The 13,566-nt window shown below is 47.0% G+C and overlaps 1 protein-coding gene across 4 annotated transcripts in view; it reads left to right on the forward strand.

Moving 5' to 3' along the window:
• HACE1 (HECT domain and ankyrin repeat containing E3 ubiquitin protein ligase 1) overlaps positions 1–13,566 on the forward strand; it is a 141,031-nt gene that overhangs the window by 78,616 nt on the left and 48,849 nt on the right. For all 4 annotated transcript variants that reach the window (XM_075340089.1, XM_075340092.1, XM_075340091.1 and 1 more), the window contains exons 14-16: positions 3,241–3,328; positions 12,128–12,239; positions 12,327–12,424. In XM_075340089.1, coding sequence (XP_075196204.1) covers positions 3,241–3,328; positions 12,128–12,239; positions 12,327–12,424 — 298 coding nt within the window. The remainder of the gene's footprint in view (positions 1–3,240; positions 3,329–12,127; positions 12,240–12,326; positions 12,425–13,566) is intronic.

Consider the following 13,566-nt stretch of genomic DNA (forward strand, 5'->3'; position numbering starts at 1 on the left):
ACAGGCACACGTATTTCTTTGGCATGGCCAAACAGTTGAGTGCACCTTCCAATCTACATGCTTTCCATCTATCCCCCACCCCTCTGGCTCCTGTCATGGCTGTCAGTCAATGAAAAGAAAGCAAAAAGCCACAGCCACACCATGATTTACCAGACACATATATGAACAATTAAAAATCATATTCTGTATAAGGAACTGGATGGGGACTGAGGATAAGTCGTAAAATTATTACAGAACAGGGAGAAAACACACGACCAATATCCAAAGTGCAAAGGTGAAATCTTTATTGACATAGATGGTCCGTGCCCTCACTTGTTCTGTGCCGCCCCGCACCTACCCCTATCAATGACCAGAATATACAGACAATTGTCAAAAATAATAAATCCATAATATAATGCAATCATATGACATCAATCATTTTTTATATACATGAATATCAAGATGATAGTATGTGATGGATATATAGACACAAATGTCAGCAGGCAAAGATATATCACTATGGGGAGGGAAAAATTTCCCACCCGTCCCATCCGCCTGGGTCCCCAAAAGAATATCAAATCTAGAATAATTGAGTTAGGGTAACATATTAGGGAATAGAAAAACCTCCAGAACTATGTATCAGTAAATAGATCTGGTGATACACTTTACCTGCATTATCACAAATTTGTGAGCTGACATTTCAGTCCATCTATGATATAATGTAATCATATAACAACAATCAGATTTTGCAGATAACAGGATAATGGATATGTGATGGATATATGGGCACAAAGGTCTACCAGGCAAAGCTATATCATTATATAGTGGGAGGGAAAATTTTTCCTCACATCCCATCCATGTGGGTCCCTGATCAGATAAAAAATATCGTAGCCAATATAGCCATGGTGACCCATTAAGGAAAGGAGAAAGAACTCCAAAACTATACGAAGGCTTCTAGCCGAAACGGCCGTCGGGAAGGACACGGACATTGCTCTCTGACCACCATCTTTCCCAGGTATAGTGTCTCACCAGTCTATTTAACTATATAGTTTTGGAGTTCTTTCTCCTTTCCTTAATGGGTCACCATGGCTATATTGGCTACGATATTTTTTATCTGATCAGGGACCCACATGGATGGGATGTGAGGAAAAATTTTCCCTCCCACTATATAATGATATAGCTTTGCCTGGTAGACCTTTGTGCCCATATATCCATCACATATCCATTATCCTGTTATCTGCAAAATCTGATTGTTGTTATATGATTACATTATATCATAGATGGACTGAAATGTCAGCTCACAAATTTGTGATAATGCAGGTAAAGTGTATCACCAGATCTATTTACTGATACATAGTTCTGGAGGTTTTTCTATTCCCTAATATGTTACCTTAACTCAATTATTCTAGATTTGATATTCTTTTGGGGACCCAGACGGATGGGACGGGTGGGAAATTGTTCCCTCCCCATAGGGATATATCTTTGCCTGCTGACATTTGTGTCTATATATCCATCACATACTATCATCTTGATATTCATGTATATAAAAAATGATTAATGTCATATGATTGCATTATATTATGGATTTATTATTTTTGACAATTGTCTGTATATTCTGGTCATTGATAGATGGTCCGTGCCCTCACTTGTTCTGTGCCGCCTCGCACCTACCCCTATGTCAATAAAGATTTCACCTTTGCACTTTGGATATTGGTCGTGTGTTTTCTCCCTGTTCTGCAATGAAAAGAAAGCGTAGATAGATGGAAAACTATTAGATGAGGAGATTCACTTGGGTCCACCGAGTGCTTGGGTTGAACAGTCATTTGTTATTGCTGACTTGCGTTAAGAATTTATTCACTATGTGATATATCTGGAAATGTGCACATTAGTAATAAACAAGCACTACGGTGCTCTGTACTCATAATGAGTAGTGATGAGAGCGCATGCTGGCCACTGCTCGTTACTCGATTGAGCATTGGGGTGCTCAGGTTCTCGCGGTGCTCGGTCAAGTATCGCTGGTTCTCAAATGTGTTCTTTGTGAAAGAATATCTACAATGGACAGGCTTGTTTTGACTGCATTATGTGTGCAGGCACCCCAGTGAGAGCCATTCACAGTCAGTCTCTGAATGGCTCTCACTGGGATTAAAGCAACGTATTCAAATGTCGTGTGTCAACAGGAAAAAAAAATGTCCTCTCTCCCCCCAGAAATGTTTTTTATGGCTGGCTGTATGTGGTGAAATTAACTGCCCAATCATTGACTTTCATTTTAATCATTACTCGAGTTGAGCACTTTCAGAGTGTCTGAACTGTTCGACTCAAGCACCTGCTCATTTCAGTGCTCGCATAGCTCTAGTAATGACTAGTGGTGAACGAGCACTACCATGCTCGGGTACTCGTAGTAATGATGAGCGAGCACTACCATGCTTGGGTACTCTGTACTCGTAGTGATGAGCGAGCACTACCGTGCTTTGTACTCGTAATGACCCATGCTTGGGTACTCTGTACTTGTGACAATGAGATGTGATGAGTGAGCACTACCATACTCTGGAGCTCGGTACTCAAAACAAGTAGTGAGAAGTGAGCACTACCATGCTCGTGTGCTTGGTACTGGTAACGACTAGTGGTGAGTGAGTACTATTATGCTAGGGTGTTCGGTACTCATAACGAGTAGTGAGACGTGAGCACTACCATGCTTGGGTGCTTGATACTTGTAATGAGTAGTGATGAGAGATCACTAATATGTCGGGTTCTCAGTACTTGTACCAAGAAGTAATGAGTGAGCGCTACCATGCTCGGGTGCTCGATACTCGTAACGAGAAGTAATGAGTGAGCACTACCATGCTCAGGTGCTCGATACTCGTAACGAGAAGTAATGAGTGAGCACTACCATGCTCGGGTTCTCGATACTTGAGCAGTTGGACGCTCAGACGGTCTTGACTTTTGTACTGAGTATAAAATAAGTCATTGGAGAATTTGAGCAGTTTTCTGAAAGATTTTCCTTAGTATGCAGCCAGTCAAATGGTCATCGCTCCTTATAATATGAAATAGATTTGTGCTATGAAAAGTAATGCTTAGTGGAGATTTACAAGTTCAGAAAAAGAATTTAATTTTTAAAAGTAAAGGCATAATACGAAGAAAAGCCCATTACTTGCTAAATCCCCAACATCCCATCACAGGCGCTCTGCCCCAGTGCTTGTATAGTGTGCTACAAATCGCCCTTTACATAAGGAATTTGAAGCTATTATTTTCTTCACTTTACAGAAACCCTACAATCATATTCAATCACTTTCATTTTCTGTTGGAGTGTCCTGAACTGATGTCGAGGTTCATGCACATTATAAAAGCTCAGGTTAGTATCATTTATTCTCACAAAGTTTGGTAAAAAAGAATGACTTGTACCATACCGTTACATTCTTCGTGGCTCAGTCAGACATCCGTGAAATGGGATCGCCGAATGGGCCACAATGCACGATCTGACCCGGATGCAGCAGCCTCATAGGCATATATGACGCTGCTGAGTTCAGGGCAGGAGACCCACTGCCAGTCCGTGTATTTCACATATGTTTGAACGTGCCCTTCCTGGAGAAATACAGTTTATCCAACATTGGGATTAGCTGCTTTATAAGCCCCCCACATTGTGTGTACAAAACATTACAGCATTACGCAACTGTAGATGGCTGGGTAGTATACGAGCTATATACTGTTTTCTTTGTCGCTCCATTGGGAGACCCAGACAATTGGGGTGTATAGCTTCTGCCTCCGGAGGCCACACAAAGTATTACACTTTAAAAAGTGTAACCCCTCCCCTCTGCCTATACACCCTCCCATGGATCACGGGCTCCTCAGTTTTATGCTTTGTGTGGAAGGAGGCACACATCCACTCATGCATTCTCATACTAGTTATGTCGGTTGGAAGAAAAGAGGGCCCCCACGGGGCCCCCGGCATGTTCCCTTCTCACCCCACTATGTCGGCGGTGTTGTTAAGGTTGAGGTACCCATTGCGGGTACAAAGGCCGGAGCCTCATGCCGTCTCCTTCACCATCCCTTAGCGGCTCTGGGAGAAGTGGGATCCTGAACGGTCATCCAGCTGCTGGGACCGTGCTCCCTCCGCAGCCCCTGTGGGAATCTGCCGGACCGGAGTATATTCAACCTCAGGGACCGGGCCCTGCAACCCTAAGGTACTCTGTGTCCCCATTGGGGAATGTGCAGGAGCGCACCTTCTTCCCGGACGCTGCGTCAGCTGCTGGATTGTGAAGACTGGCGGACTTCCGCGCCGACCGTGCCTGCTTGTCGGGCGCGGTCTCAAATTTAGTCCCCGGCTTCATCGCGGCCTAGTCGCAAAAATCCCGCCCCCGGGCCTGCCTGTCAGGGGTAAGGGCGGGACTGCTGACCTGACGTCGGAGGTGAGGGCTGGAGCATCCTGCATGTTTCCTCCCCCCTCACTGATCACTGTGGGGACCCCAGATTCCCGCATTCCCATTTTTTGGGCATTCTGCCGGTGGAGGATTCTCAGGAACAGCTCTCACAGCTCCAGGGGACCTAAAGCTGGGAATCTGGAGGCACACACTCCGCTTGTTAGCGGTCGGTAAGCCACACCGGTCACCCGCTGCTGGTCCCCCCCTAGGGTGCCGGAATAGATACGTATTTATATATATATTTCTGTTCAGTCGGGCTGTATACCCTGTTTTTGCCCATATACCCTCAGTGATCATTCTCCTAGGAGACAACAGCATGTCGTCCACAAGGAGCAAAGCTGTTAAGGCACAGGGGTTTTTTGCGGCCTGTACCTCTTGTGGGGCTATGTTACCTGTGGGTTCCACCTACCCTCACTGTGAGCAATGCTCGACCCCTGTTTCACTTGCTCAGCCGGAGCCTCGGTCACTAGTGGACCCCTCGGCTCATGTAGACCCCCCTGCTCCCCCTGTCCAGGTGCCAGGGACAGAGTTCTCCTCTTTTGATGAGAAACTCTCTGAGTCACTTTCACAATCCATGGCTCAGTCTATGGACAAATGGTCTGCCAAGCTGCTAGAAGCTTTGCAGTCCAGACCGGTCCTTACACAGGCCCCGGCCCCTGTTGGATCGTCACCTCCAGGCCCCTCTCGGTCCGAGCCGCAGCGCGCTCCCAGGTTGGGCCCTAGGTCCCATGCGCAGGATTCCTGCCAGGACCACAGTCCTAGTCGGGCTAAGCGGGCTCGCTGGGTATCTTCCCCGACTTCTTCATGCTGCTCGGGTTCCCAGCTTGAGGACTCTCTGGAGGACGAGGCGGACGTCGCAGCTCAGGGTTCTGACCCTGACGTCGCCCTTAACCTTGATACACCTGAGGGGGACGCATTAGTGAATGATCTTATCTCGTCCATCAACCAGGTGTTGGATCTCTCTCCCCCGCCTCCTACTGTGGAGGAGTCGGCGTCTCAGCAGGAGAAACACCAGTTTCGGTTCCCCAAACGTACACGTAGTGCGTTCTTCGATCACTCTAACTTCAGAGACGCTGTCCAGAAGCCCAGAGCGGTTCCGGACAAGCGCTTTACTAAGCGCCTCTCTGACACGCGTTACCCCTTTCCCGCTGAAGTCGTTAAGGGGTGGGCTCAATGTCCCAAGGTGGATCCTCCAGTCTCTAGATTGGCAGCTAGATCTGTGGTATCGGTGGCAGATGGCTCATCGCTAAAGGATGCCACCGACAGGCAGATAGAGCTCCTGGTGAAGTCCATCTATGAGGCCACGGGCGCGTCTTTTGCCCCGGCCTTTGCAGCCATGTGGGCACTCCAAGCTATCTCGGCTTGTCTGACTGAGATTAATGCTGTCACACGTAATTCTGCTCCGCAAGTTGCGTCTTTGACTTCTCAAGCGTCAGCTTTTTCTTCCTACGCCATGAACGCAGTCCTAGACTCGGCTAGCCGTACAGCTGTGGCATCCCCTAACTCTGTGGCAGTCCGCAGGGCCATGTGGCTGCGCGAATGGAAGGCAGACTCGGCCTCCAAGAGGTTCTTAACAGGTTTGCCATTTGCTGGCGAACGCTTGTTTGGCGAACGACTGGATGAGATTATTAAGGAATCCAAGGGAAAGGACTCATCCTTACCCCAGTCCAGACCTAAGAGACCTCAACAACGGAAAATACAATCGAGGTTTCGGTCCTTTCGTCCCTCCGCCAAGCCCCAATCCTCTTCATCCAGCAGGCAGGAGAAAGGCCAGAGGAACTCCTATGCGTGGCGGTCCAAGTCACGCCCCCAAAAGGCCGCAGGAGGCACTGCCTCCAAGGCGGCCTCCTCATGACTCTCGGCATCCCCTAACCGCATCCTCGGTCAGTGGCAGGCTCTCCCGCTTTGGCGACGCCTGGTGGCCACATGTTAAAGACCGATGGGTGAGAGACATTCTGTCTCACGGTTACAGGATAGAGTTCAGCTCCCGTCCTGCGGCTCGTTTCTTCAGAACCTCTCCGCCCCCCGCTCAGGCCGACGCACTTTTTCAGGCGGACGCTCTGAAGACAGAAGGAGTTGTGACCCCCGTTCCCCTTCAGGAACGAGGTCGCGGCTTTTACTCCAACTTGTTCATGGTGCCAAAAAAGGACGGATCATTCCGACCCGTTCTGGACCTCAAACTGCTCAACAGACACGTGAGAACCAGACGGTTTCGGATGGAATCTCTCCGCTCGGTCATCGCCTCGATGTCACAAGGAGACTTCCTAGCATCGATCGACATCAAAGATGCTTATCTCCACGTGCCGATCGCACCCGAACATCAACGCTTCTTGCGTTTCGCCATCAGGGACGAACACCTTCAGTTCGTGGCATTGCCTTTCGGCCTGGCGACAGCCCCACGGGTTTTCACCAAAGTCATGGCATCCGTCGTGGCGGTCCTACACTCTCAGGGCCACTCGGTGATTCCCTATCTAGACGATCTCCTAGTCAGGGCCCCTTCTCGGGTGGCGTGTCAATACAGCCTTACAGTCGCTCTGACGACTCTCCAGCAGTTCGGGTGGATCATCAACTTCCCAAAATCCAAGTTAACACCGACCCAATCACTGACTTACCTCGGGATGGAGTTTCATACACAGTCAGCGGTAGTCAAGCTACCGCGAGACAAGCAGCTTTCTCTGCAGGCAGGGGTGCAATCACTTCTTCGGAGTCAGTCACACCCCTTAAGACGCCTCATGCACTTCCTGGGGAAGATGGTGGCAGCGATGGAGGCAGTGCCGTTCGCGCAATTCCATCTACGGCAGCTCCAATGGGACATTCTCCGCAAATGGGACAGGAGGTCGGCTTCCCTCGACAGGAACGTCTCTCTTTCCCTTGCAACCAAGTCGTCACTTCAGTGGTGGCTCCTTCCCAATTCTCTATCGCAGGGAAAATCCTTCCTACCCCCAACCTGGGCTGTGGTCACCACGGACGCGAGCCTGTCAGGGTGGGGAGCGGTTTTTCTCCACCACAGGGCTCAGGGAACCTGGACTCCGATAGAGTCTTCCCTTCAGATCAATGTTCTGGAAATAAGGGCAGTGTATCTAGCCCTATTGGCTTTTCAGCGGTGGCTGGAGGGCAGGCAGATCCGTATCCAGTCGGACAACGCCACTGCCGTCGCATACATCAACCACCAAGGCGGCACTCGCAGTCGTCAAGCCTTCCAGGAAGTCCGGCGGATTCTGCAGTGGGTGGAAGCCACAGCCTCCACCATCTCCGCAGTTCACATCCCGGGCGTAGAAAACTGGGAAGCAGATTTTCTCAGTCGTCAGGGCATGGATGCGGGGGAATGGTCTCTGCACCCAGAAGTGTTCCGAGAGATCTGTCGCCGCTGGGGAACGCCGGACGTCGATCTCATGGCGTCACGGCACAACAACAAAGTCCCGGCATTCATGGCACGGTCTCAGGATCACAGAGCTCTGGCGGCGGACGCGTTAGTTCAGGACTGGTCGCAGTTCCGACTGCCTTATGTGTTTCCCCCTCTGGCGATGCTGCCCAGAGTGTTACGCAAGATCAGGTCCGACTGCCGTCGCGCCAGACTGGCCGAGGCGGGCGTGGTACCCGGATCTGTGGCATCTCACGGTGGGTCAGCCGTGGGCACTTCCAGACCGCCCAGACTTGCTGTCACAAGGGCCATTTTTCCATCTGAATTCTGTGGCCCTCAACCTGACTGTGTGGCCATTGAGTCCTGGCTCCTAGCGTCTTCAGGGTTATCTCAGGATGTCATTGCCACCATGAGACAGGCCAGGAAGCCAACGTCCGCCAAGATCTATTACAGGTCTTGGCAAATCTTCTTATCCTGGTGCTCTGATAACTGTTTCTCTCCATGGCCGCTTGCCTTACCCACTTTTCTTTCATTCCTCCAATCCGGAATGGACAAGGGTTTGTCACTCGGCTCTCTCAAGGGCCAAGTATCGGCGCTCTCCGTATTTTTTCAAAAGCGTCTAGCCAGGCATCCGCAGGTCCGCACGTTCCTGCAGGGAGTTTGACACACAGTCCCACCTTACAAGCGTCCGCTGGAGCCCTGGGATCTTAACAGGGTGCTAACGGCTCTTCAGAAACCACCTTTCGAGCCGCTGCGGGATGTCTCTTTATCACGTCTTTCGCAAAAGGTGGCCCTTCTAGTGGCAATTACATCACTCCGGAGAGTGTCTGAGCTTGCAGTGCTATCATGCAAAGCCCCCTTCCTGGTGTTTCACCAGGATAAGGTGGTTCTGCGTCCGGTTCCGGAATTTCTCACTAAGGTGGTATCTACTTTCCATCTCAATCAGGATATCTCCTTACCTTCATTTTGCCCTAATCCAATTCACCAATGTGAAAAGGATTTGCACTCTTTGGATATGGTGAGAGCACTCCGGCTCTACGTGTCTCGCACGGCGCCCCTGCGTCGTTCAGATGCGCTCTTTGTCCTTGTCGCTGGCCAGCGTAAGGGTTCGCAGGCTTCCAAGTCAACCTTGGCTCGGTGGATCAAGGAACCGATTCTCGAAGCCTACCGTTCTTCTGGGCTTCCGCTTCCTTCAGGGCTGAAAGCCCATTCTACCAGAGCCGTGGGTGCGTCCTGGGCATTGCGGCACCGGGCTACGGCTCAGCAGGTGTGTCAGGCAGCGACGTGGTCTAGTCTGCACACTTTCACGAAACACTATCAAGTGCATACCTATGCTTCGGCAGACGCCAGTCTAGGTAGGCGAGTCCTTCAGGCGGCGGTTGCCCACCTGTAAGAGGAGGGCCGTTTTCGGCTCTTGTTATTGAGGTATTCTTTTACCCACCCAGGGACTGCTTTTGGACGTCCCAATTGTCTGGGTCTCCCAATGGAGCGACAAAGAAGAAGGGAATTTCTTCTAGCTCCTATTGGGAGACCCAGCACCCGCCCCTGTTCCCTTCGGGCTGGTTGTTCTTTTGTGTACACATGTTGTTCATGTTGAATTGTTCTTTTGGTTCATGGTTCAGTTCTCCGAACATCCTTTGGATTGAATTTACCTTAGACCAATTCATAGTCTTCTCCTTCCTGCTTTTGCACCAAAACTGAGGAGCCCGTGATCCACGGGAGGGTGTATAGGCAGAGGGGAGGGGTTACACTTTTTAAAGTGTAATACTTTGTGTGGCCTCCGGAGGCAGAAGCTATACACCCCAATTGTCTGGGTCTCCCAATAGGAGCTAGAAGAAAAGGAATTTACGGTAAGTAAACAAAATTCCCTTCTTTCTATTTTCCTCTATTGCATACAAAGTCAAATCATTTTAGTGTTGTTCCTAAAAGAATAAAAAAACAACAAAAAGCACATCAAATTAATTGTGGCTACATCTGCGAGTCTAACTGTATTAATGTGTGAAATATTCACTCGGATTACACCGATTTTGCACATATACCACATAGACGAAGCTTTTGACATGCAGCTTGACGCGTTTCTGCCTGTGTAGTCTTCTACAAGGGAATTGTAATAAGAAATTGGCAGCAAATATACAGCGGAACAAACTGAATCCACAATTGAGACTGGTAGAAATCCCTCGAGAAGGCTACACCTTTATATTAGACTGATTATCGTTAATAAATGTTTGATATTGATGTTTTTTATATTTATTTTTCTATTGTATTGGAACGATTAACTCCGTGTTCTGTCTGGATCCATTATTGCTAAGTAATGTGAAATAAACATTACTGCTCTTTGGGGGAACATTGCTACTTACAGGGTTTATTCAAGCTGTTTATTTATTTTTTTTATTTTATTTTTTTTTTAAGGCTAAACAGAACACATACTATGGATATAAGCAAAGAAACCCCATAGATTTCCTTAAACTGCACAACTATGGATAACAGGGAATATGACTTCTGACCGGTGTGGAATACTTTTGAACTTTTAGTACTATTTCGGTATATTTTGGTTGCAAGCTGAAAATGAGAAATAGGTTACGGACGTAGCATTATTTTGGGCAGAGATTGGTTAAGCCGCATTTATTCTGGTCATTTGGTATACAATATGTGAATGTGTTGGCTGCTAGAATCAGCATTTTGGTGGCTTTTTCAGAAAACAATGTTGGGTTTTGCCTGTTTCCTCTCCACTTTGGTCTGGAAGAAGGCTGAAAGACCAGTACTTAGTATAAAGGGAAGGGCTTACCATTTTTTGTCGCCTATTGGAGACACCACAGTGGGGGAGGCTTCTGCCAAGACACACAGGACTGTGAGAAGTAGAAGGTGCACATTGCTGATATCTTTAAACACATGGATTAGTTCTTTATGATATATTTCTCTTACTTTTATTTGAAATTTTAAGAAAATCGAGAGGTGGAATCCCTAGGAAGCATTTCTGGAATTCATATAGCAGTTGTGTTCCTTTTGCGCATTGTTACGGTTTGTGGTATGTACTGATTTTGTGTGGTAGGTCTCACTATGCGATAGCTTTGATGGTTGTTAGGCTATGTGCGCACGTTGCGTATTTTCATTCGTTTACGCAGCGTTTTAAACTGCAGCATACATGCATGCGTTGTGCGTCCCCAGCAAAGTCTATGAGAAGTCAGCAAATTCCATGCTCACGTTGCATTTTGAATAACAAATATTTGACAAAATCGATGCGTTTAAAGAAGCAACATGTCACTTCTTTTGTGCGTTTTGGATGCTTTTCCCTCTCTGTGGGAGAGCAAGCATCCAGAACGCATCTAAACTGCATTCAAAATGCATCCAAAACGCAGCGTTTTGGATGCATTTTGAAACGCACAGTGACAAAACGCGGCAGTTTGTCAAGCCAGAACGCAGCGGGAGCACATACCCTTACATTGATTTATTCTGCGGCATTCCTTACTTAACTACCAACTTTGTCAAGGAATATTAAGAGTAAGTTGAGAATAATTATAAGTAAAGCAGTGATACCTTCCTCGCTTGTAAGTATAGTGCCAAGTGTGTAAATTGGTGTCTTTGTAGTGGATATCCAAGTATCATACCAGAACTTACAGCATGTGTAGTGAATAAAGAACACTATATCCAGGCATAGATATAGATGACCCATCTACAGGATGATTGGTGGTGGTCCAGCACATCTCTTCATTGGATTAAGGTCCAGCACAGCTATTCATTAAATAAAGTACCAACCCCCTCCCCCCCATTCATTTAAAGTAGAGATGCAGTGATTGTTGTTTTCGGGTCTCTCCGTGCTCGTGTGACATTAGCCGCAGGGCTCCTGTGGCATAACAATCAGTAGGCACTAATGGACTGATGCGCAGTCATTGCTTTCACTTGTCCAACACTTTTCTGAGGAAAGTGAGAGCTGAGCAGCCCTGTAGCGCTGAGTGGCTGTAGGGTTGACTGGATAATAATGCCACACAAGCCCCAGGAGAGACTGCGCCGCCGTCGCTGGAATGGTGGAAATAGAAATTAAATAGAGGTTGTTTAGGTAATGGACAACCCATTTCAACTTGCAATGTTTTTTTTTGTTTTCATATTTAATAAGAGGCACATGTCTTTTTCTTGCATCAGAAATTGATCTCTGATCCTGCCATGAGCTAGACTTAAGGTGGCCATACCCATCAGATGGTTATCTCGCCCAAATCTGCGTATGTTGGAGAGTAAGCTTTGCCAGACACCGATGATGGCGCATCATGTCCTGCTGACTTTAATGCAATGCATACAGATGTCTTCAGTCTACCAGACGTTGTCACTTGCTGGATGACCTGTACATTGCAGACATAAGGATTTCTTTCTTCTATTTCAGCCTTTCAAGGAGCGCTGTGAATGGTTTTATGAGCACCTACTCGCTGGCCGGCCTGATAATGATATGGTGCATCGACCAGTCAGTGAGAACGACATATTACTGGTTCACAGAGGTATGGATGTCCGATTTTATATTTTCTGATTTCATATGTAAATAGTGATTTTTCCAGAAAGTGTGATTAACCCTTTTACATCTTTAGATTCTATTTTTAGGAGTAGCTGTGAAGTGGTCTTTAAATCAAATAGCGAAAAGCTCAAGCAGGGGATCGCTGTGCGGTTCCATGGGGAAGAAGGCATGGTACGTCATGGTTTTTCTGTATATTTACTGCCATTTTGCCCAGTCTGGTGATACCTTATAGTATAGTTAGTATAGTTTGGTATGGAAGCTGGAATACTGACCTGTGGGATGAGTATGGTTTTCTATGATTTGATTCAGTGGCAAGTATTCTGAAAGGGCTCACTCAGATAGTATAGGCTTTCCCTAAGCCACATATATTCAGTATACAGATTATACAAGAATAAGTGTCATTCATTGTGTGAGGGAAAAGAGACTTTGGGGAAGTGTGCTAACGTAGTGTTTGAAGCAGAAGACTCTTCGGAAAAAGCCCACAGTGTTTTAGCTGACGTGTCTTTTCTGACGTCCTTGGCAGCAGAAGAATGGACTTTGTCACTTCTTTTTGGCGCCTTCATGGCTTTCAAAACCTGAAACAGTTAAAACAACTTACAGAAGACTGAATATATACACAGCAAGTCGTTCTGACAGTGTTGTCAGATGTTCATTCGTTTTGGCGTTTTGTTGGTGCTTTTTCAAGCGACTTCCAGGTGGAATTCGTCTAAAAAAGACATTGTGTGCACATAGACTTAGAGATCTTACCACGTTTAGGTAGCTTTTTAAAAAAATATTGAATCAAATCATTGAAACCCTTATATCCTTAATCACCGAGTACCCTCTTCACCACCGTCTTTTCTGCATTTTAGGACAAATCTTCTAACTTCTACTAGGAATACAGTGCTGCATTTTTAAAGCAGTTGTTATATCGAGATATCTCATAATTCACTTGTACTGATCTTGAGTTACAGCCTGTATTATTGCCTAGGGATACATTCACCATTTTTTAGGCCTTTTAGACTGAAATCTCTCAGATCCCTTGCCGGCTCAATGTCTTCACAAAGATGTAGTTACCGTTACGGTACAGTAATTTGATGTAGGAAAAAAAATGGACTGACCCCAATACTATATGAGCTCGGCTAAAATAATAGGGAACTTACTGACAACAAGCGAAAGATAAGTAAAGACTGGTATAGCACAGATTTGTTTTATTATACAGAACAGCATATGCATGATTAGAGACCGGGGGGATACGACCTCTGCATTACTTACCATTTTGGCTTCACTTAGAACATAAAGCATTGGGCACCAAGAATGCAGTGGAGTGGGTA

This window comes from Anomaloglossus baeobatrachus, chromosome 3 (genome assembly GCF_048569485.1).
Source record: "Anomaloglossus baeobatrachus isolate aAnoBae1 chromosome 3, aAnoBae1.hap1, whole genome shotgun sequence".
Taxonomy (NCBI): Eukaryota; Metazoa; Chordata; class Amphibia; order Anura; family Aromobatidae; genus Anomaloglossus; species Anomaloglossus baeobatrachus.